Source organism: Ostrinia furnacalis, unplaced genomic scaffold, assembly GCF_004193835.3.
Source record: "Ostrinia furnacalis isolate ACB-3 unplaced genomic scaffold, ASM419383v2 OfSCF0922, whole genome shotgun sequence".
Lineage (NCBI taxonomy): Eukaryota > Metazoa > Arthropoda > Insecta > Lepidoptera > Crambidae > Ostrinia > Ostrinia furnacalis.
Window position 1 is genome coordinate 14,046 of NW_021131161.1, and position 25,270 is coordinate 39,315.

The 25,270-nt window shown below is 36.0% G+C and overlaps 1 protein-coding gene, 1 long non-coding RNA gene and 1 other non-coding gene across 14 annotated transcripts in view; 2 read left to right on the top strand and 1 right to left on the bottom strand.

The window, feature by feature from the left end:
- The first annotated feature begins 6,218 nt into the window (after window positions 1-6,218).
- Window positions 6,219-25,270, top strand: part of LOC114350598 (cytospin-A) — a 57,764-nt gene continuing 38,712 nt past the window's right edge. The window contains exons 1-4 of one of the 12 annotated variants that reach the window (XM_028301459.1): window positions 6,219-6,358; window positions 15,176-15,231; window positions 15,552-15,733; window positions 15,823-16,204. In XM_028301459.1, coding sequence (XP_028157260.1) covers window positions 15,188-15,231; window positions 15,552-15,733; window positions 15,823-16,204 — 608 coding nt within the window. In that variant the 5' untranslated portion in view covers window positions 6,219-6,358; window positions 15,176-15,187. Of the gene's footprint in view, window positions 6,359-15,175; window positions 15,232-15,551; window positions 15,734-15,822; window positions 16,205-16,613; window positions 16,941-16,964; window positions 17,193-25,270 lie in introns of those variants that run through there. The other 11 variants (XM_028301445.1, XM_028301452.1, XM_028301455.1 and 8 more) reach the window with 11 other exon arrangements.
- Window positions 15,424-15,495, top strand: TRNAC-GCA (transfer RNA cysteine (anticodon GCA)). The gene has a single exon. It is a non-coding gene; the product is annotated as a tRNA-Cys (tRNA).
- On the bottom strand, window positions 17,710-21,628 carry LOC114350599 (uncharacterized). Its single transcript, XR_003655708.1, has 2 exons — window positions 20,154-21,628; window positions 17,710-18,633 (listed from the first exon to the last, which is right to left on the bottom strand). It is a non-coding gene; the product is annotated as an uncharacterized LOC114350599 (long non-coding RNA).

Sequence of the window (25,270 nt, forward strand, 5' to 3'; positions counted from 1 at the left end):
TCTGTGACTGAATCACATTATTTTACGCTTGCGTTTCATTAACAATAAAATTCATCTTTTAAGACTTTTGAGTCTATTTTATTTTGAATTTCTTCGCCTTGTCGTATTAGCAAGTTGACAGGTTTTTCAGTTGTTCAGACTTTTAACGACCGAGTATTAAACAATTTCTACCTTTGAATCAGATTATAAGCAAATGCTTCTTCAGAGTATTCAATATACCTGGGTGAATGAATAATAGTAGGTAGAGACAATTCTTATCAACGCATTATCAGTAGACGTAAAAAATTACAACACTAAGTACACATTGATTTGAAGTTTCATGCCTACTTACGACTGAAAAGTTTACGTTAGTGTAAATAGAGATTTGAAAACAAAGAGAATAATAAAGTTACTGATTGTTTGTGCATTAAATGTTAACTGGAGACTTAATGAAGGTTTGAATCAATCTCATTTTTTAAACTGCCAACGTCTCTAATTAACACGTAATCGTTTAAGCTATAATAGTTATAATAAAGTGCTGGGTCGTCTCGCTCTGGAGATCTTTAGTTCGATATCCAGCTGTGACACTTTCCAAATAATACTTATTGTCCTTAATTTGGTTAGGCCAATGCAGGCAATTGAACCTGACTGTCTCAAAATAAGATCATCTTTTTTTAAAGTCCTCAATCCGATTGACCCTCAGGTGCCTGCCTAGGCAGACCTAAAAGTCTAGCACTCAAAGTCTAGAGCTACAATCTTCTTTGTAGAATAAAGAGACAAAATAAAATAAGTACACCCAATAAAATTTCCTGTTTGGTTAACTGTTAGAGAATGCCATACGGCATAAGTTAGCCTTTTGTACCTACTGCAATTTTGTGTGCAACAAAGTTTTAAATAAATAAATCTACAAAATATCTTTCGTAAAAATGTCTTCAACATGGTTTGATAGATTTAGGTTATATTGACATGCGATCAATTAGTTTACGCAAGGATCTTGGCATTTGAGATTCCGATGTGTGCGTAGCCTTATATGACCATATAAGGCGGGGGACACACGAATTATAGATCGATTACGTGCGAAAAACATGGTTATCCATCACTCGGACAGCAAAAGGAAATATTAACTGTGTAATCCGGTTTAGATTTTGCGATGGCTATCACAGAGAGACTGCAGTTAATTAGGGTGTGTTCACACTGATATTGAAAAGAAAATATTTCAATTTAACTAAGTATAATCGATGGGGCAGCAAGGTTCTGGAATGGAGGCCACGTACCGGAAAACGCAGCGTGGGACGTCCACCCACAAGGTGGACCGACGACCTGATAAAGGTAGCGGGAAGGCGCTGGATGCAGGCCGCTACCAACCGTGCGATGTGGAAGTCATTGGGGGAGGCCTATGTTCAGCAATGGACGTCCTGTGGCTGAAATGATGATGATAATTGGTATAATGTCGAGTGAATTAATGAGAAACCTAATTACACGACATAATTAAGTGGAGAGTTTTGGGCCGACGCTGTGTAGGTTTGTTGCCGACACGACAAGACGAAGAAGTATGGAGAGTTGAATCGCGGCGTGCGAATAGTCTTCTGTGACTAACTGAAATTCAAAAGCGCGAAGTCATAGGTAATCAGATTGTAAATGGGTCATTCTACGATAGGGTAGGTGAAAAGAAAAAAAAAGTAAAATCCACTTTTTTAATTATTTATGGTATCAAAAATATTTGTCTAACGTAAAGAATCTTATAAAAAATAACGACAGAGATCAAACTTAATTATTCAATTTTAAAATGAACTTTTTTTAAATAATGAGATAGACAGAAGTGACCTTAAAATCGACAAATGTGACACTTTGTGTTGTAGGTCCTAAGAATTATAAAAATTAAAACAAAATCAAACCGTAATATTATAGCCTTTAACGTTAAAAACTAATTCTCAGTTTCAAATAATTCAAGGTAATCAAAAGTTTAGAATTAAAAAAATTAGAAAAGATGTCGTCAGAAAATAAATCATTTCTGTAGACGTATCAAAAAATAGCCTCATCACTAGACGATGACATTAAATGAATGCGTTTTCGTTTTGGGGAATTAGGAAGATCGTCAAATTCTTCTAACTGAGTCTCAGAAATGTTTTGTATAAATAAAAAAAAATATTGCATGCAATACTTCATACATGGCAATATTAACAGAGCGATCACAACAAATACGTTTCGTTCTACCGACTTTGTGATAAAATTTATAAAAATGTAAAAATATAGCACTAAAAAATCACAAACTACTGTTTTTTATTTTGAAATCACTAATGTTTCATGTAATTGTAAATATCTTAAAAGTAATTGCATTTGCAATTCCTCATTGCTAACAATCATATTTTTATTGAATAATTTTCAAAGAACGAAACTCTCTTGATAGAATTGACCAAATATCGAGCCCTAAAGTCGTAATTAATATGCATAACTGGCAGAAAAAAGTTAAACAATCATGTTTCTGTCTGACAGCGCTATTTGAAATTCTTTAATAATTTAGACGGAAGTATGGATAAATTGTAGTGCCATGATGTCACAGACAGATACGTACATATCACACACACAATAAAACACCCTTCTGTTTGAGTCAGGAATTGAAAACAATATTAACCTTTAACTACTGACGTGGGGGCCTCTCAGGCCTTGCGAAAGTCAAATTGTTGAATTTCTCCTCTCCCACGTGCACGACACACCCGAATCTTTTAGTACCTTCGAGTTTCATTGCGCCGAGGCTGTCAACAACAGTGCACGTGATTGCACGCGCAATTTCAGTAGGTAAATTAATTTTAAAGTTTCTTGTGGGCCTCTCAGGCCCCCACCTCAGTATTAGCGTAACTTTTTTTGTCTATAGTTTTTATTTAGTTTTCGTCTTTTCTTGAAATTATTTGAAAAAATCTATAATATGGAGCCCACAGTATGTCGTCCGAGAGAAGGCGGTATCTCGGAAGTAAAAATAACCAGCATTTAACGAAAAATAGAAGAACAGTAGTTTTTGGCACGTATGCTAGCAAAATGATAAGCCTGTACCTGTCTATCAAGATTTAAACGATGAAACCAAGTGCCATACATATATTTTGAAGATTCAAATGAAATCTACATTTTAAAAACATGTATGGCTTCCTTCACTGAGCAAAGCAAGTGTATCCAGACTGTGTTTAATTCGCACTATTTGATGTGTGTAATTTTTTCCCCCCTATTTCATATTAGGATTACTGATATATCATTAGCTGAAAGGACTATTGAAAATTAAGATTCTAAGTTGATTTGTTGAATTTATGAATATTTTTCATGATAACTTTGTGAATCATGATTTCATGAGATTTTTTCCAAAAATNAAACGATACTCATTTCGATCTGAAAACGATATTTAATTTATTACTAGCGATACAGAAACATTTAAATATATTTACTGTTATATAATGAAACCGTTAAAGTAGCTTTTTCTTTTTGTTTTACTGTAAAACTACAACTATAAATGAAGTAAACAAACCCTGACACAATCAAAATTAAACACACTTTTTGGACTTACCTCATTTGATTTGAATGACCAAAATGATTTCAAAACCTTTTTTCCACCCAAATCGTGGTATCACAACAATTTATTAGTTGAAAATATTTGTTATTTTTTCATTTCGATATTTTTTCACAAATATACGACCTAAATGTCAATGTGACAGAGCCCACAAAGTTGTGGACGCTAGTTGGCGCTGTAATCGTGCACGGAGCCAATAGTCGACACCAGTGGGTCTAGACAAAGTGCAAATTATAATCGCAAACTGGTCGAAAAGCCCCTTTTTTGTATGGAGTTTTGACGGATTCGATTTTCGATTCGATCAAAAAGTGCGTTTTGTCTAGGGGGGCAGCACATCACACTACATTTTTATCTACTTGAATTCTGTCATCAGAGGGCCTAGTGTGACTGTGAGTTTACATCAAACGCGCTCTCTAGTGAGCGCGTCAAAAAATGACATTTAATGTATGACGGATTGTACAGCGCCCCTAGCGGGAAACGTTCACTTGTGAGCGCGTTTGATGTAAACTCACACATACTCGTAGCCCACTGTACCTTTCAAATGGTGAAAATTTTCCTGAGATTCCAATACCGAAGATTAACTGAGAATCATCATCATCATCATCATCTCAGCCTATAGGACGTCCACCCACAAGGTAGACCGACAACATCATAAAGGTAGCATGAAGGCGCTGGACGCAGGCCGCTACGAACTGGGTACTTAATATGGAAAGCATTAAGGGAGACCTATGTTCAGCAGTGGACACTGAAGAATGGATGGAAGAAATACACGACCAAAGTTATGAGCAGCCGCTAGTGTCATAAAAATACTGATTCACATAGCAGCTAGACAGACAGGTTACTTAATCACTGAAGTCATAGTCAACAATTAGAGATACAGAAAGCTATCAAAATCTAAGACCTTAGATCCCATCCCGCCCACCGCGTTTCGCAAGCGGCCAAACCGGAGGGATAACAATAGTGTTGCAAGCTGCAAGCCGCCCACCGCTGCCGTAGAGGTCGCGGGTTCGAACCCGCTGTGCTTGCAATTAATTTGGACTGTTTGTTGATTGATAAATTGATGGGTATTGTTTTTCTCGACTATGTGAAAGGATAGAGTTGGATGAAAGTTGGATGAAAGTTGGATGAAAGTTGGATGAGTACCTACGTTCTGGTACTCGATCGCTTTTTCAGTATTTTCAGTCTCACTATGACTGTGACTTAAGCGGACATTTCGCTTTTAGTCAGAGTTTTGGTTTGGACCGTTGTATACCTAGCTGAATCCTCGTAATTTTATTTCAATAAGAAACTCTATGTTATGGTAGTTAATTATGTACGATCGCTAATCCAAATAAGGCAGTAATATACAGTAAGAACTCAATTTGGACAAAACTGTCGGGAACATTAATTTGACTTATGATTCTCATCTGATGATTATGATGACTTTATAATATTATAATACCTACCTAGTCAAAATATAGTTTTTTACATCTGTTCCAAAGTGAAACCATTATTAAACTCTTTATTAGTTATAATAAGCCATCATACTAACCCATTAAAGCTCGCTAGATTAGCGTTTAATAACATGCAGTTAATGAAAAACATTATTAAAGCCCGAATAGAGTATTCTCCTGCTTCTCTTCCGCTTGCTTGATGAGGAACACAATGGAAAAATATAGGGTGTAAAAGTAGAGCAGATGCTTCACATTTCGTGGAAAATTCATGAGCTTTTTTCATGATTTCATTATAAGTTATTTGCTTATGGAAAACATTCATTTAAAAAAAATATTTATCAAAAATATGTTAGTTACTTAAAAATACATTTGAACGTTCTCCTACCCCTAAACTGAATGTGATCATTGTTCGGTTCAGCAACCAAATAGATGATGGGCTTTGCTTTTCAATCATTGTTAGCATTCTTAAACCGCAGTTAAAACTACGGTTTATGGGCTCGTCGCCACGAATCAATTAAACTGCGAGCGTAGCTGCGTAGGTGTCAACTGTTATTTAGGGTCATTAGAATTTTAGCAAATTAACGGAATCGCTCTTGACCATATCAGAGAAGAGACGATGTATTTATGTTTTCATTATAATTTGTAAATTATTTGGTTGAAATTCCATCAACAACACAAAATGTCTCTATTTACAAGTAGAGTGGCTTTTCAACCGTGTATGTATGTATTTCTTGAAACTTTGTGATATAATCTATTTAATCCTCGTATCTTAAGAGGTACTCTACATAGCTCGTAGAACTGTACCTTACTTACAATCGCAGACCATTTTGTTTGTCGACTCTAGGAAACCCGATTGAGATCGGCCGATTGTCTTCGGATCTCCATAAAATTGCGCTGTACAAACAATGGCAACAAACAATGTCGTAATTAACCAAAAAACTGTATCATAGTTTCGAAAACGACCTCGTCGCGAGGTCGGTGCCACAGTCCGTTGCATTTAGTTTATTTACATTTTTTCATCACTTCAAACGTTGCATGTGGATTGTGAATTTAGCGAAATGCGATAGCACACCCACATGCATTGGACGCAACCAGCCAGTCCAAAGCCGGCTCAGCTCAATGCGGTCGCATAACCACTCGAGTTAGAAAAAAACACGTGATTAAAAAAGTTTGCCAAAGGATTTCGTTCAGTTTTTATTATCATGCATGAGGCTGATAACGCGCAGTCGTCGGTAGCGATTCATTTGTTTCAGTTTGCGTTCTCGGTTCAAATTTAGCGGTGTTCGAACGTCGCGATCGTCGTCTGTTTTCAGTGCGAAAATAGTGCATTTTGTTTCTTAAAAGTTTCAAGTGCATGTGTGTGCCAGTTCTTGTGCGATAAAGGACCGAAAAGGTTAGTTACCTTTAATGTCGTTAGTCAAGTGTTTATCTTTGCTCTGTGACTGTGAATCACATTATTTTACGCTTGCGTTTCATTACATTTCGAATCTAAAAGTTAAATTACATTTTTTAGATTTCTTCGCCTTGTCGTATTAGCAAGTTGACAGGTTTTTCAGTTGTTCAGACTTTTAACGACCGAGTATTAAACAATTTCTACCTTTGAATCAGATTATTTTAAGCAAATGCTTCTTCAGAGTATTCAATATACCTGGGTGAATGAATAATAGTAGGTAGAGACAATTCTTATCAACGCATTATCAGTAGACGTAAAAAATTACAACACTAAGTACACATTGACTTGAAGTTACGACCTGAAAAATTTACGTTAGTGTAAATAGAGATTTGAAAACAAAGAGAGTATTAAAGTTACTGATTGTTTATGCATTAAATGTTATGAGGAGACATAAAGAAATTTGAATCGATCTCATTTTAAACTGCCAACGTCTCTAATTAACACGTAATAGTAGCTATAATAGTTAGGTAGGTATATTAAAGTGCTGGATCCTCTCCTGGAGATCTTGGGTTCGATATCCAGCTGTGACACTTTCCAAATAATACTTATTGTCCTTAATTTGGTTAGGCCAAATGCAGGCAAATGAACCTGACTGTCTCAAAATAAGATCATCTATTAAGTCCTTAATCCGATAGACCCAGTCAGATGCTTAGGCAGACCTAAAAGTCTAGCACTCAAAGTTTAGAGCTGCAATCTTCTTTGTAGAACATAGAGACATAAAATAAGTACACCAACCCAATAAAATTTCCTGTTTGGCCATAAGGTTAACTGGTAGAGAATGCCATACGGCATAAGTTAGCCTTTTGTACTGCAATTTTGTGTGCAGTAAAGTTTAAATAAATAAATAAAATCTAACTTTTACTATCTTTAGTAAAAATGTCTTCAACGTTTGATAGATTTAGGTTATATTGACATGCGATCAATTAGTTTACGCAAGGATCTTGGCATTTGAGATCCCGATGTGTGCGTAGCCTTATATGACCATATAAGGCGGGGGACACACGAATTATAGATCGATTACGTGCGAAAAACATGGTTATCCATCACTCGGACAGCAAAAGGAAATATTTAACTGTGTAATCCGGTTTAGATTTTGCGATGGCTATCACAGAGAGACTGCAGTTAATTAGAGTGTGTTCACACTGATATTGAAAAGGAAATATTTCAATTTAACTAAGTATAATCGATGGGGCAGCAAGGTTCTGGAATGGAGGCCACGTACCGGAAAACGCAGCGTGGGACGTCCACCCACAAGGTGGACCGACGACCTGATAAAGGTAGCGGGAAGGCGCTGGATGCAGGCCGCTACCAACCGTGCGATGTGGAAGATATTGGGGGAGGCCTATGTTCAGCAATGGACGTCCTGTGGCTGAAATGATGATGATGATAATTGGTAAAATGTCGAGTGAATTAATGAGAAACCTAATTACACGACATAATTAAGTGGAGAGTTTTGGGCCGACGCTGTGGTTTGTTGTCGACACGACAAGAAGAAGTATGGAGAGTAGAATCGCGGCGTGCGAATAGTCTTCTGTGACTAACTGAAATTCAAAAGCGCGAAGTCATAGGTAATCAATTGTAAATAGTCTACTTTGAAATTTTTTATTTCAAAGTAACGCTAAATTTTTTGAAGATTTTTGTATAAAAATAATAAAACTTGATATTTTAAGGTAAATTATTCATTTTGCATTGCAATTTCTAACTTAAGCTTAGACAGTCTGAACTCACCTTTACGCGACATGATTTGTGAGTATTAAATTCTACTGAAAGGAGTTGTCCCAATTTCGGCCCAGAGGTTGTACGCCATATCAAAAATCAAGAAAAATCTACTGATTAAGGGAAAAATATAAATAACTATATCTAGCATATAATTTAGCCGCTCAAAATCAAAAACTATTCATGAATTATCATTCTCAAATGCATACATAAGATGGCGTANAAATAGACCTACTTTGATATTTTTTATTTGAGCCATTTACTTTTGAAAATTAATAGAAAATTTTTTGAAGATTTTTGTATAAAAATAATAAAACTTGATATCTTGCATTGCAATTTCTGACTTAAGCTCAGACAGTCTGAACTCACCTTTACGCGACATGATTTGTGAGTATTAAATTAGAAGCGAATTTAATTGCAAATAAGAAACACCCACACTATCCTCGATAGCTATGATGATTAATGCGAAACTTAGTATTTGTGAAACAGGTGCTAGTTAAATATTCAGAATTCAGATTATTTATAGGCATCTAGGGCTATTTCTTAAGTTCTGATGTATTTTTGAGGTTGATGTTTTTGTCTTAACTGACCAAATTGCCACTGAGTGGACGGACGATCTAGTGAAGGTCGCGGGAGGTGCCTGGATGTGGGCAGCGCAGGACCGATAGTTGTGGAAATCCTTGGGGGACGCCTTTGTCCAGCAGTGGACGTCATTTGGCTCAAAGTTCAAACAAACGAACCTTTAGGTTGAGAGAATTTATCGCAGCATAAGTACCTAAAAGTGACAGGTTTTGACTCTATTTGTGATAACTATGTATGTCTGAATAAGCGTAATAAATAGTTGAAGGAGGTACTTAGACACGTAGAAATTATCATTGAGCATCCTTGTAAGTACACGAGTAGGTATTCGTTATCGATACATCCGATACACCTTTGATAAAAATAAGATAGCATTCTTCGGTTTTGTTTACATAACAAGATTATATTTGTTTTGTACTCACTACAACTAAAATCTGTCTAAGATTGCAAACGACCTAGAAAAATAAAACAACTTTTATTGGCATCATAAAAAATCTATGTAACTAGTGGATTTTCGTTCGTTCGATTCAGCCAAATGACTTCTCCACTGTTGGCCATTGATTCCCCCAAGGATTTCCATAACGTTTGTCTGACTGGGAATACAACTTATCCCCTTGCGTAAGAAGAGTCACTGCACCACTAAGCCGTCGGACCGAAAAATTGCATTGCGTCATAAAATATGTAGTTTGAAATTAGTTGCAAATTATTTTTAAAGAATAACAAAAAAGTGTAATTAAATAGTAAAATATTATATTATATATGTAATAGCGATACAATGTTTTAAAGAAAATATTAAGTATGTATGCAGTAAATTATTTTTCTACACTAATATTATAAAGAGGAAAACTTTGTTTGTTTGTTTGGTTGTAATGAATAGGCTCAAAAACTACTGGACCGTTTTTAAAAATTCTTTCATCATTCGAAAGCTACATTATCCACGAGTAACATAGGCTAAATTTTATTTTGAAAAAAAGTAGGGTTCCGTAAAATATGTAGATAATATAGTCCACGCGCGCGAAGCCGCGGGCGGAAAGCTAGTTCAAAATAAAATAATTTACCAAGTAGTAGTTATTTTACATTATTACAACTTTTGTAACTATGTAATACTAGGTAGGCACCTAAACAACATAAATTATTATTGTCTGTGTTCCTTTGCTCCATACAAGATTCGAACTCACGACCATTTAAACATCTATGTATGTATCTCGAAGGTTGTTTTCCACCGCAAGCTATCAGTATCAGCAGACCACTATCGCCGCGATCTTGTGACTGCGCCGACGCAGGCGGCCCAAATATCAATCACTCGAATGTCACTGTTTGTTATGCTGCGAGATTTTGCAACTGCATACCTAGTTCTAAGCTATCTTTTAATTTAGAAAATATTGTCTTTAATCTCAGTAGCTCTAAAAATATGCTTAAAAGTCAACCATTAATATAAATCGTTAACACAGTTCAAAACTAAGTACTGAAGTGTTTGAGCTGAAAGGCACGCCCATGGGCATTACTTACTAAGAAAGGATTTAGAAAATTAACCCTCTTCTTACCCCTGTATGGAAACAGTTAAACGCAAAAAACAGAATATTCATTAACTATGTAATTAATAGGGGTTGTAGCATAACTAATATGTTTTCAGGGAGTCTCGGTAAAGTAGAGAACACCAAATGATGTGAATTAATTGTAGGCTCCCCTGCACTAAAGTGTAGGAGACTCATAGTCCAGCAGTGCACTGTAAAAGGCTGTTGATGATGATGACGAATTGTATGTTATACAATAATTTTCATAAAGTTCAAAAGTTTCAAATAAGAGCCTTATTTAAATGAGAGTTTAAATTGTGCTTGTCTGACTTCATGAACCGCCATAAGCGTCTGACTAGACTTAATCAAATGGAAGACTATTTTCTAGACATCCTGTATCAAACCATCTCATAAGTTAAGGAATTTATCGTAGTTAGTTTACGTGTTAAAGTCGTTCCAAACGCGCCATAACCGCGATACATAACTGCCATAACGCCAAATAAGTTTACAATACAAATCGCATGACTTCATTCGGAAATAGTAAGATGTGCGATTGACGCGAAATTAATTCGGAGTTGCCCAACTAGGCGCGGGCGCAACTAAGTTCGCAAACTAAGGTATTTACACCTTCAAGATTCTGGGTAAAGCTCACTTCCACCTTTAGCTTGATTTAATTTTCCATCAAGTATACCTACAAACTCCTTTCTTCTTCTGATTAATTTCGTTGCGGGTCCAATGACAGTTACCTTCCCCCGGATCAAACTTGATCTTCATTGGGTTTTTATTGGCGATCTTGGCTACACAGGAGTTGCAGCGGTGGAATCTAGAGATGGAAATAGTCCCATTTTCAACAAGTAAGAAAGAGGCGTTTTCGTTGTGGCTATAAAAATCTGCGGGTATTTATTCAGAAGGGCTATGCCGCGAGTGGCTTTTCCAGCTCTCGGACTCTGAAACTCTGCTGATATCAGTTTTAATAATGTTATCCGAAGTGTCCCTCTCTCCCAAAGCAGATGGCTGCATGAGCGACAGTGACAGACAGACCCCTCGATAGATCCCTTGAGAAAAAGCAAATGAAGATGTTTTGATAGTCAATGTCTTGCTTGCGTCACTAGTTACTATCAATATCGATAAGATAACATTTTAGAGCAAGGTTTCTTAAGATGTGATTACCATAGGTAGGTAGATAAACTACTGAGCGAATCGCGCTAGTTAAGTAAAACAAGGATGGGTCTCCTGTGATCGGCTTTTCCGGCACCAGAAGATTAAGGTCCCTCTCTCTCACCCAAGCACTTGATTTACTACATGGATAGGATTTTTGTGGATGAGGAATAAAGGTAAAGGGAAGCACAAAAGATCCCAAGCTCATGCACGGCCCTAAATAAGATAAAATAGGTAGATAAAAATAATCAGAAGAATAGAAATTTTCGACTATATGAATTGGAAGAAAGACTTGCAAGCCTAGCTATCAACCAACTTTCAACCAAGCAAAATGTTAGGCTGTCTTATAATGATAAAAAAAAGGTTTAAAAAAGAAGAAGTAGGTATTTCGTGTCCTAATAAAAGTTCAATATTGTCATCACTGTACAGGACAGGTAGTATTGATGACAAAGTTAATTAATTATGAATGCAGCAAGAATAAAACTCGACACCTAATGAGATCATTGCATAGAGGTTCAACGACTGATTTAGCATGTTTTTGCGGCACAGGCGAAGGGTGTAGCGTGGGACTTGGGTGTTTGTTCTAAGTTGTAATCTGTATTCTTAAACTTAAGAGCTGTGCTTTTCTTAACTTTTCTAGATACGTGCAGTTCATTCACGAAGGTCTCTGTCACGTAATTATTAATAGGATCCTCTGAGTTCCTACTTAGGTATGAGGGATATGAGTGAATAACGATAAGTCTTCCAAGTCAGACTTCAGGGTCTTCGTCTTAAAGATATTATTACAAACTTTCCCACTAAATTTTCATAATATTTTAGTCGACTATAAATTATTTACATTTAGGCTAATAAACTCAAATACAGCTCCTACTTATTTACGATCAGAATATTCTTATGTAGAGCTATTAAGTACCTAATAGACGAATACGATCTAAGTAAATTAGTAATTTTCAAGAAACAAATAAAACTTAGGTAAGAGGTACTTCTAGCGAAGAAGTTTTCCCGCCATTTCTTAACGCTTAAACCACACAAATTATTGCAAATTTTAACACACCTTGGTCCTTGGTGTCATTTAATGTTTGTTGTTCATAAAGACATCTGTGCCCTGAATAAAGCAGAATGGGTGTATTTTCAAGAAGTTACAAGAATTGCTGTAAAAAGGTAGTTAAAATAAATCATTTTTACTTTACATAACTATTTTACTTGAATCAAACTGCATGCAGTTCAATATCTCATTAAGTCGGTCTTACAGTTCAGTTCTAATACTTGCATGATCAAGCATTACGAAAAAAGTTAAAGAAAAAGGGCTTTTCTTCTTCATTTTCTAAATTCGTATTTGTCGTTGGTTATTTTGAAATTGTTGTTATATGGGTCATTCCATGAAAATCTGTATATTTTGGACGTCATTTTGACCCAAACTTTTTTAAGATGCTTTTGAATACTTTATTAGTGTAAATTAAAGTTTATTTATTAATTATGTTATGTCTAAAAGGGCCAGTCACTTTATGCTTTATTTTAGGAGAAATTACAATTTTCAATTTTTTCATACTACATTACTCCTATATGACTTTCAATAAAGTATAAAACTTATAACCTTAACATTTATAGATAAGTTAATATACTTCATGTAGGGTTTTTTTTATTATCACTATATAAAAAACGTCATTCCGTAACTAGTAACTTAGTCCCTAGCGCCGTTTAAAGCTAGGGCCTGACGTCTAGGGACTGACGATTTGGAGTAAAACTTAACACAAATGCAGATTAACTTTATAATGTAAGATGCTTAATACGATGTGCCGAAAATAGCCGAAAAACCACACGTAAATACTATTAAATTATATACAAATACCTATTGTAATCAATAAAGCTACTCAACTAGGGACTGACGAAGTGACTGGATTAACACATGTTTCCGCAACAACTGGCACGTTTGCACTAATTCAAAAAACGGCTGCCGCAAAGCCAGTATGGTCTGAGGATAACTTCGTATCGTACTTTAAACTCAACTAAATGTCATTCACTATAGATACATATTGTAGCGCAAAATTATAAAACCAGTGCGTGGCGAGGGAATGACGCTAAAAGCTGTGGACTCTTTTTCAAGTACAGAAAATCAAATAATTGTTTATTGAAACCGCAAAATATTAATAGAATTTGGTGTAATATACATTTAAATAGATTATTCGTTAATTAAAACAAAGGATCAAATTGATGTTTCTATATGGGTTCCAAAACACAAACTTTTGGAGTACGGACATGTCTAGGGAATGACGTTTTGGGTAATTGAAAAGGAATTTAAGATGTTTTAATAATAGTTTTAAAAAATATAAATGGGTGATGAATAAAACACATTGCGAGCTGTTATTTAACAATTTTGGAATAAAATATTAACAAATATTCCATGTGAAATGTGGCGCGGACTAAGAGTTGACATATTTTTGTGGAATGACCCATATATAGCCTGACCAGGAACATAAAAACCCTGGCATAGAGGCGCGACAATTGCATTTGATAGTGCAACACTGAGTACAGTCGTACCTGTATTAAATTAATAGGCTAACTTTATGTATCAGGATTCAGGATTATGGGCTAATTTAATATTTTCATAAATAAACAAAAAATATTATAAACAGGTAAACTGGTTTAAATAAATTAAATGAAACCATCAATCGAGCAAGTAGGATTTAATTATTATTCATCAATAATCAAATTCTAAACTTGAATATTCAACTACAATGTCTGCTCATGAACGCTTCAAACTCGGTACTTCTTTCCCAATTCCATAAAATTCAACACTTACAAAGTGACAAAAAACTTTAAAATAGGTAGTTGAAACAAACCACAGCTAATTTTCATAGTTGACTGTACTATACGATAAACATGTCAGTCAATTTGACAACCTTTGTCGGAAACATTATTCAATGAAAATATTGTCCGAACCCTTAGTATTTCTCTTCGACAAATACTTTAACACATTGTGAACCACTTTTCTTTCACGACTATAAAAATATTTTAGCAATTTAATTCACAAAATCAATTGCGCACATTTAAAATAAAGTTTGTTTACACTTTGACAACAATAGACTGACATGCAAGGTGACATGTCAATGAAGTTTTCAGTTACTGTTGCCATTAAAAGAAATTAGTACCATTAATTTTCCGCAACATGGCGAGGGTTTTTATGTTCCTGGTCAGGCTATAATATTATAAATTATTTATTTGATAGTTATGTTAAAACTCCTTGATACAATATCTATTTTTGGGCATTGAATGTCAAAAAAGTTTTGAAAATTCACGTCAAAAGTGATGTCAAGTTCGCTAATGACATACTTAAATGTTCAAATGCGATAAACCAAATAAAACCAAGCGCACGATTGAAACCATAAAAGAAGTTCAAATCCTATCAACATACTTCGAGCGTGTAAAAAATTTAACTTATCCCTTTACATACGCAACTATTTTAAGTAATTTAGAAACTTCTTTAACAATGTCGTGGTCATCAGTTCGGAGGACAAGAGAATACAAGTTTATAATGGTATCGTATCATGATTATCGTAACTTTTCTGATAAACGATATCGCGGACTTTACCTACAATGATTAATTAGTGTAGTGCTACCGGCAGATTGTATCGTTGCATTGCTGCTTGCAGTTTTAAAATGTTGGATTATTTTAAAAACCATGGCTGATGGTGTAGTAGAGGATTCTGTATGTTACTGTTCTTGTACTCACAAAAGTGTTTTCTCTAAAGAAGTAAAAACAGTGATTAAAAATTCTTTTGTTTTGCTTCAGATCGAGGAGGTTATGCAGCAGAAGGCGCCAGGGGTGCCTAGTAGTCTCAAACTCCAGTAAGTTATTTTAAAGATACCTATTATAGTTAAATACTATTTTAAAAATGCCTAGAAAGAAAATGCTTAAAAGTTGGATCAGTGTTAGAGCGCCATCTATTGATTGCACCGAATACTATCTTGTAACGAAATGCTTTGTCATTTAGCATTGTGTAGGCGAGGCGGTATTGTATTTTCGCCGCTCCTCCATATGGGGATATAGCTCAGTGGTAGAGCATTCGACTGCAGATCGAGAGGTCCCCGGTTCAAACCCGGGTGTCCCCTGACCAAAAGTCACTTTTTGTTTTTGATTTAATATTTTAATTGATGTTTTTTTACAGTCAACCGCAAAGTTCCGGGGCTCAAGTCCGCACGAAGGGCTTCTCGGCCAATTTCTTCAAAGCCACCTTCAGCTCGAGAAGTAAGGCGGTCCCTGCCGCCAGCTCTACCCACTTCGTCTCCGAAACCACCAAAATAGGCAGCGCGGAGACCAAACCTATTACGAGAAATCGGCCTAGGACTGGTAAGTACTCCATACTTAATTAAAATATTTACTAAAAACATGCGTCACTAATTTCTTTTTTGTGGTAATAACGTAGGATTTTTTTGCAGCACCGCAAGCCGATACTTCGACAAAGGTCAAACTAAAAAGGGCTGATCCGAATAAACCGCCAGTTAAACGTCCCGATAAATTAACGCTTGACTTCAAGCGTCCTGAGAGACCAAAACAAGCGCTCACCCCTACCCCCGATCCAGGGGGGCCAAAGACCCCCAAGGGAGACCCCAAGAATGACCTAAAAAGCCCAAGAGTTGTCCTACAAATAGTGAAAAAGTCACACGCACCGCCGACACCGAGCAGCATCCTGCCGCCATCTTTGAAACCTAAAATCGTCGATCAAAAACTTAAACTTACGAAGAATATAAACAACAATGACGTCTGGACGAATTATGAAACAAAATCCTTGGAGCGGAAGAAACCAGCTTCGATATTGAAGTAAGTTTATTTTTATTATTTAAAAATAATTTTAATAACAAAAACTTAACGTTCGCAGTATCACTGATCGAAAACAGATTTAAAATTGCGCGCTAAACGGTCATGTAAACAATGCCACAATATGTACGAACCGAAAATAGCTCTTATCACGATACGTTACAGTTTGCTTTTCACAACTCAAACAACGTTGGTAAACCTGATTGACGCACGTGACGAAGATAATCTTTTTTGCCCATATACTTGTCTTCCTCTAACACACAGAAATGTCCATTTCTTACCTTCGCATATGTTATTGCTTTGCTCTTCACACGCGCTTCTAGTTTCCTCGATGTATTAAACGGCTCAGTGCTAGGTGGCGTTTTTGGTAGTGACGTCGAAGGAGATGTAGGGTCTTTTGAATTTGTCCGGCTAGTAGAAAGAAATGCAAGATTGTTTTTCCCAGTCGCACGGTGTATCGGGCACGCAACAGACAAGTTTGTTTGAATCGGCGGACCACGGATGTCGTTTTAGCCGGTGCTTTCTTTTTTTCGAACTTTTTATGTAACAAACAAAGTTATAGTTTATCGATGGTGCATTAGTTGTGCATTTATAGTGACGTGTACGTTTTTCGGCTATCGGTGTTTGGTAGTGAGGTGATTTTAGTGTTGTGTTGGTGATTGTCGCGATGCCTGATGTTAAAACAATTGAACTTATTTACTTACTGGTGTCATTATTACACAGTCGCTTTCTCATATTGGTCGGTGTTGTCTGACACATTAGTGAATCGATGCATCGTGTCGTGTGTGACGTGAAAGTTGGGGTTTAACGCAGATTTGCGTTAAAACATGTTTTACGCTGGCACCTACTTATCTCGTTTAGTTGTAATAAGCAGTCTAGTTAGTGGACCGAGTGTGAGGCAGGCATAAAAGAAGGGATTGATTTATGATGAATTCGTTGCGAAATTTACACATAACCTTCTTAAGTTCATATATTAGTTAGGTACGGTAAAGTAAGTAGTTATTACTTATTTATTTTATTAATTCATCTCACAATATTGTAGACCTTTGGTATCTAGTAAGTGCCTAGGTAATTTTATTGTTTTGCTTGAAATTCTCATAGCTTTCTTACAAGTGAGAGTCCTATCACTTCAAAGAGCTTTGCTTCTATGTACCTACCTAGATGTAATGTGTAGTAAGTAGATATTGAGTAGGTATTTAGAAAATAGCCTATAATCTTAGCTAGCTGCACGGATCTTCATCTAGGTACCATACCTAAACATCAGTACCAGTCAGTGTGACTGGCAGGCAATCTACAAAAACACAAATGCTACAGTGGGATTTCAAATGAAAAAAAATTGATAAATTCTCATCATTATTTTGTTTTTTGCTGGGAGATCTAATTAACAATTCAACTAAGATTTTCTTGGCAAATAAACAATAAAAAAACATTATGAATCTGTTTATCATTTGTTTGCCTCGTTTTAATACGAGGTGACATTTACAGCCCTTTTATTACACCTTCTTGGATCTGCAATTAAAGTAACTTGATCCATTGAATGTTGTTAGTATCTGCTCTTTACCAGCTACATTATTTCGTGCTATATTTAGACATGGAATTCCCGGTCCAAGTCTGAACTGGGATTTATCTACCAAGTATGGGCTACCAAGCATAATAATATCAAGCTTGACACTGAGGTCTTAAGTCGTTGCTATAGGTGTTATTTTGCAACAAAAATGTACAGTCTGATGTGCTGTGGTCTGTACCTAGATACACCAGTAGCTATACAGAACCTGATTCTTAAACCGTAAACGAGTCCTCGAGCCTTATTCTGCAATCGAATACCCGGCTAGCTCACGGTTTAATTCAAGCCTTATTACCTACTCGTCTTAGAAGATACTAATTCTACCTAATTCTTTACGGCTTGTGCGATTTCGCATGCGAATTGCAAATCTAATGCTTGGAAAATACGCCTCCTTATTTGAGTTTCGAAACGTAATGATTGTCCAAAATGATCAGCACTGGGCCCCTATATTATCATAAAGGCACTAATGCAAACAGATGCGCTATCCCCCTTGTATATTTTTTGTTAAATTTGTTGCTAAGAAAAGCAAAAGTAATTCGAAAATATGGAAATGCAACCTATAAATTAAGACGGAGACAAATGCGTCGTAGGCGGCTCGGCATAGTTGCAATCTGTTTAAACAAGTTGTTTCATAACAACTGCTCTGTTGTCTTACAAGGGCGAATAACAAGGTTTCAACAACAGACGACGAAGGACAACTCAATATTTTTATATTTATTTTAAAAGTATCATCCTCTCTAAAGTTATAATACTCGTCTCTGAAATTATAATCAACTGAATCAAATAAGTCTACGCCCATATTGTATCAAAAATGATCGCTATTAAAGTAATTAACCTACTGTAATTATAATCGTCGCCTAAAAATAACCTAAATGAGGATCAGTACTGTTGTAGAAAATGCAATAAAACTAGTATCTACGTTAATCTTTAAGACATAAGAAAGATATATCTTTTTGAATTATCCAAATCGGACCATTACTTACGAAGATATTAAGTAATAAACATAGGCCGTTTTTGCCGCTAAAAGTCAACGTACGCAGGGCCGCGTGACGTCACTATATCCGAATCGAGCGCAGCCGGCGTACTATTGGGATGGAAAATATTTGTTTCCAGCTAAACTATCAGTTTTAGAAAAAAAACTTTTAATAACATTTATTCATTAAAATAAAGTAGGTAACCCCGATGGGTTACTTTATTTTAATATCGATATCATGATGATCGATATCAGTAATTTTTAAAAATAAAAATTGTGAAAAATAAATATCGCTATGTCCAAAGACCACATTTTCATAGGATTCGATGGAATGCGGAGACGCGGTTGGGGTGAGTGTAACTTTATGATTGTTTGTATTGAACATAATACATAATATGAGTGCTAATAACCAGTTTCTGGCCTAGGNCTACATTATTTCGTGCTATATTTAGACATGGAATTCCCGGTCCAAGTCTGAACTGGGATTATCTACCAAGTATGTGCTACCAAGCATATCAAGCTTGACACTGAGGTCTTAAGTCGTTGCTATATGTGTTATTTTGCAACAAAAATGTAGAGTCTGATGTGCTATCGTCTGTACCTAGATACACCAGTAGCTATACAGAACCTGATTCTTTAACCGTAAACGAGTCCTCGAGTCTTATTCTGCAATCGAATACCCGGCTGGCTCACGGTTTAATTCAAGCCTTATTACCTACTCGTCTTATAAGATACTAATGCCCGTTTTCACCATCAACCCCTAATTTTTAAGTGACCCCTATGAAAACAAAATTCCTGTTAAATGTTAGCATAGGGGTCACTTAAAAATTAGGAATTGATGATGAAAACAGGCATAATTCTACCTAATTCTTTACGGCTTGTGCGATTTCGCATGCGAATTGCAAATCTAATGCTTGGAAAATACGCCTCCTTATTTGAGTTTCGAAACGTAATGACTGTCCAAATTTTGGACTCCAAAATGATCAGCACTGTGCCCCTATATTATCGTAAAGGCACTAATGTAAACGGAAAGGATTTTTTGTTAAAAATGATGCTAAGAAAAGCAAAAGTAATTCGAAAATATGGAAATGCAACCTATAAATTATGACGGAGACAAATGCGTCGTAGGCGGCTCGGTATAGTTGCAATCTGTTTGAACAAGTTGTTTCATAACAACTGCTCTGTTGTCTTACAAGGGTGAATAACAAGGTTTCAACAACAGACGACGAAGGACTAACTCAATATTTTTATATATATTTGATTATTTTAAAAGTATCATCCTCTTTAAAGTTATAATACTCGTCTCTAAAGTTATAATCAACTGAAGCAAATAAGTCTACACCCATATTGTATCAAAAATTATCGCTAAAAAAGTAATTAACCTACTGTAATTATAATCGTCGCCTAAAAATAACCTAAATTGGCGGGTGGCCTTTCTGCTACTGATATCATACTTAGCAGGGGGGATGCTAAAAGACGATCATAATGCAAAAAAAATCAAATGAACGAGACCTTTTAGTGGAATGTCTAATGTTAAAAAGCTATTCGTTGACCTTTTGGGGGCTTCGATCCAAATAAAAAACACCGCAAGCAATCGTTTGCGATGTAAAAATAAGCCCCATTATCCGTCCATAGCATTAACTTTCGCGAGACCCCTTTCTATTTTGAGTCGTGATGGTCTTCAATATTGTATTACAAAGTTTAAATTATAAGAACAACGTCCATAACTGTTTTATAAATTGGCGTCTTGTCTTAGCATTCCTTTATCTAATGTCAAAGAGCGATGACACCAATTTAGCATCAGTAGGGGAAATGTTACTTTTTCGTAAAACTTTTGCTAGGATTAAAATTAAGAAGATTTGGCCGTATGCATTTAATGAACTGAACGTATTCATTGACAAGTATTCTTTGTTGAACACACCACACAGCTGGCAATAGATGAGAGCACCCAAGCAACGGCATAGTTCAAGCGGTCCTATCGCTCAAAAGCGATCTTGAAATTGTGTACCGACAGACTGATGGTCATTGTGGATTTATCATTAAAAGATAAGTTTTATTATATAAAGATAATGTTCATAACTGATATTGATCAATATTATCACTTGTAGATAATCGATATTGATTGATAAACACGGATTTATGACTTATGTAACGTATCCATATTTAATTCAGCACGAAATTGGTAATCTAGCAGAAATATAATTTTATACTTGGATATAATTTATAAGTAGAGAACGAGCATTTCGATAATATCTTAAAGTTTCGAGAAAGATTTTTCGATTGCTATGGAACACGCAATGTAACACATAACAGACTAAATTCACTTTGTTGTTAGTAGGTACATCCGCTTGACTCTTGATCATGTGCAGTGAACAATTCAACAAACACAAGTTTAAATCGAAGATAATTTTCTTCTGTTTAGTTTACATCCAAATGCTGTTTTACTTTCCCCAGATCCCGAGAGAGTTCATGATACAACTCGACTCAATCCTCACTGGCTTCACTGGGTTTTATTGCTGTCTAGTTATAGATTTTAGCTACAAATGGTTTGAAAATGTTCCATTCTGTATGTAGGTGCACATGCATAACACAAATAACACGTTAGCTACATCAAATAATCAAATTAAATACATCAAATCAATGTAAGGACTATAAATGAATAGGTCAGAGGTAATCAGTCCCTAGGCGTCAGTAGATTCATTGAGCAACCCATTCATTCATACATCGTGTGTGAGAACAACCGCGTTTTGCAATGGAAAAGCCATTGTGAAGATAAATTGTCTGACCTTGAATGACTTACGTTACAATATGGCTTTCGCTAACATGTGAAATTGAAAACAATAAGATGAAGGTTGAAAAACTAAAATTAGAAACTGGAACAAGTATAAAATATGTTATAGTTGAAAATAAATGTGTTCCATATTGCACAATAAATCAATATTAAATTTAAATGAACAGGATATGAGGTAACAGTGAATCTATCTAATAAGGAAAACGGATAACGCACTTCTTATCTATTTAAAATTCACCCTGATTCGCCATTGTTCTCAATTCGTACAAATTTCCAATGCCTCCATCCATGAGAACCTCCCCTGGGGCCAATAAATTTCAATACCTTCGCCGAATTCCATTAAATGGAAGACAATCAGACAGAATTGAATTAGAGGTGGCCTTCCTTCAGAGTTCCCGCATCCCACTGATAAGTTAATCAGTATGAAAAAGTATAAGAACATACAATACACCGATTTGATATTGGATCATATAAATGAGAAGCTCACCAAACTATAATTCGATTAAAATTCTGTATAGATACCAGCCTGCGGGGACTCTATTTTCTTAAAATTTCTCGGGCGATGGTCTTAAACCTAAGTAATATTATAGCTGGAATGATCATTTATTATTACTGTAAGTGCTAGGTTTATTACTCACAGTCAACTTCTGCGTCACCCTCACTGGCCAATAAGCTAGATTCGATAACGTTATTTGCCCAAGTGTTCGCCAAGGATCCGTATTTGTTCCCATGTTACAAACACCGAGAAGTGTAGATTATTTTAACAATGTATTTAGTTCAATGTTGAGTTTGCTTCTAGATTGGAAGCGTCTAATTCGGTAACATAATATTGGTCACGTTTGCATTATTAAACAAACGTTCAGTTATACAGGCTAAAGAAGATCCTCTTTATTTCTTACCCGTTAAGCAAACGTCGCTATTTCATGTCATATTATATTTTGAAACTTGAAGAGGTAATTTTTGCGTGAATTTATCTTGAAGGTAATAAAGTATCGATGGTGATGCCAATATCTCTATTGTCTCCACTCCACTCCCACATATTGCGAGAGTGGTTTTTTAATTAATTACTTAAAAAAATTTCAATGGAGTAACGTAATTAACGTTAATGAGGTAGATAATAAAAGTTAGTTCATTCAATTAAAACGATGGCTGCTGGTCTGACGTCACGGCAAACGTCGCTCCCTTCCCTACCCTAAAGTGCATCCGTGTTGCATTACCCATTATTCTATGACTGCGCCAAACACCAACNAAATCTTACCCAACTTCTGGCCGAGGGGGAAGTCATGCCCAGTTTATGACCTGGGGAGAGGAGGGGGGCGGGGGAGTCATACCCAGCTTCTAGGCTAAGATTATATAATTTCCAGGAGGGAGCAGCTGTCCTTTCCTGCAGCAGCTGGCCCGCCCATGGGAACGGCGAATAGATAGGTACAGTAGGCGCGCGAGTTCATGTCCATCGGCACTACCGCATTCCTCAGGATGGACATGAACTCGCGCGCCTACGGTACGTAGGTTAAACTCAGAAAAACTAAATAACAGGTAGGTATTGCGTGTACATCGAAATGATCTTCATAGCAATGTCTTGCTTGTAGCCTAGGCAGAGTGTATCTGCCTCAGCTATACCTTATTGTCAGAAGTAAATAAATTAATACTTATACATTTTTATATTTTACTTGGAAGAAGATATGACTAACAACACTTATGAACACTTTATTTGAATAAATCGCCAAATATACCACCGCGGAGACCCCAATCGCGTGACCGTATGGTTCCATTGAATCGTATGACCGTATGGATTTTTTGCGTTATTTTTCACAATTTATATTTTTAAAAATTACCTATCGATAGCTTACTTTATTCTGATGAATAAATGTCATTACAAGTTTTTCTCTAAAACTGACAGTTTGGCTAGAAAAAAATATTTTGTATCCACGCAGTACGCCGGCAGCGTTCGGATCGGATATAGTGACGTCATCGTTCCCGCGTTAACACGCAATGTACATAACAGACTAAATTCATTTTGTTGTTAGTAGGTACATCCGCTTGATCATGTGCAGTGAACAATTCAACAAACACAAGTTTAAATCGAAGATAATTTTCTTCTGTTTAGTTTACACCCAAATGCTGTTTTACTTTCCCCAGATCCCCAGAGAGTTCATGATACGACTCGACTCAATCCTCACTGACTTCACTGGGTTTTATTGCTGTCTAGTTATAGATCTTAGCTATAAATGGTTTAAAAATGTTCCATTCTGTAGGTGCACATGCACAACAAATAATGCGTTAGCTATTATCAATGTAAGGACTATAAATGAATAGGTCAGAGGTAATCAGTCCCTAGGCGTCAGTAGATTCATTGAGCAACCCATTCATTCATACATCGTGTGTGAGAACAACCGCGTTTTGCAATGGAAAAGCCATTGTGAAGATAAATTGTCTGACCTTGAATGACTTACGTTACAATATGGCTTTCGCTAACATGTGAAATTGAAAACAATAAGATGAAGGCTGTAAAACTAAAATTAGAAACTGGAACCACATTAGTTAAAATAAAGGCATTCTTTAAATCAGCATTAAACTGACATGAACAGGATACGAATCTATCAAATAAGGAAAATGGATAACGCACTTCTTATCTATTTAAAATTCTCCCTGATTCGCCATTGTTCTCAATTTGTACAAATTGCCAATGCATCTATCCATGAGAATCTCCCCTGGGGTCAATAAATTTCGATACCTACGCCGAATTCCATTAAATGGAAGACAATCAGAATTGAATTAGAGGTGGCCTTCCTTTAAGAGTTCCCGCATCCCGCTGATAAGTTAAATCAGGTATGAAAAAGTATGCAAAATACACCAATTTGGAATAAGATCTCTAAAATAAGAAGCTGATCAAACTATTGGCGATGGACTAAGACCCAAGTAATACAATAACTGGACTGATCATTTATTATTACTTTAGGTGCTAGGTTTATTACTCAGTCAACTTCTGCGTCACCCCGACTGGCCAATAAGCCAGATTCGATAACGTTATTTGCCCAAGTGTTCGCCAAGGATCCGTATTTGTTCCCATGTTACAAACACCGAGAAGTGTAGATTATTTTAACAATGTATCTAATTCAATGTTGAGTTTACTTCTAGATTGGATTGCGTCTAATTCGGTAACATAATATTGGTCACGTTTGCATTATTAAACAAACGTTCAGTTATACAGGCTAAAGAAGATCCTCTTTATTTCTTACCCGTTAAGCAAACGTCGCTCTTTCATTTCATATTATATTTTGAAACTTGAAGAGGTCTTTTTTGCGTGAATTTATCTTGAAGGTAGGTAATAAAATATCGATGGTGATGCCAATATCTCTATTGTCTCCACTCCACTTCCACACATATCGAGAGTGGTTCTTTAATTAATTACTTAAACATTTTTCAATGGAGTAACGTAATTAACGTTAATGAGGTAGATAATAAAAGTTAGTTCATTCAAATAAAACGATGGCTGGCGGTCTGACGTCACGGCGAACGTCGCTCCCTTCCCTGCCCTAAAGTGCATCCGTGTTGCATTACCCATTATTCTATGACTGCGCCAGACACCAACTTGATTACCATGGAAAAAAGCGGAAACTTCCAGGAACAATGGAAAAGTCATAATTGATTTGGGATTCTGCAGCTTCATTGTGACTAAAACAACGGAGAGACGGTTTTTTTAGGTGCTTTGTAGGTCTAGGTAGTAAGTAATATTTTATT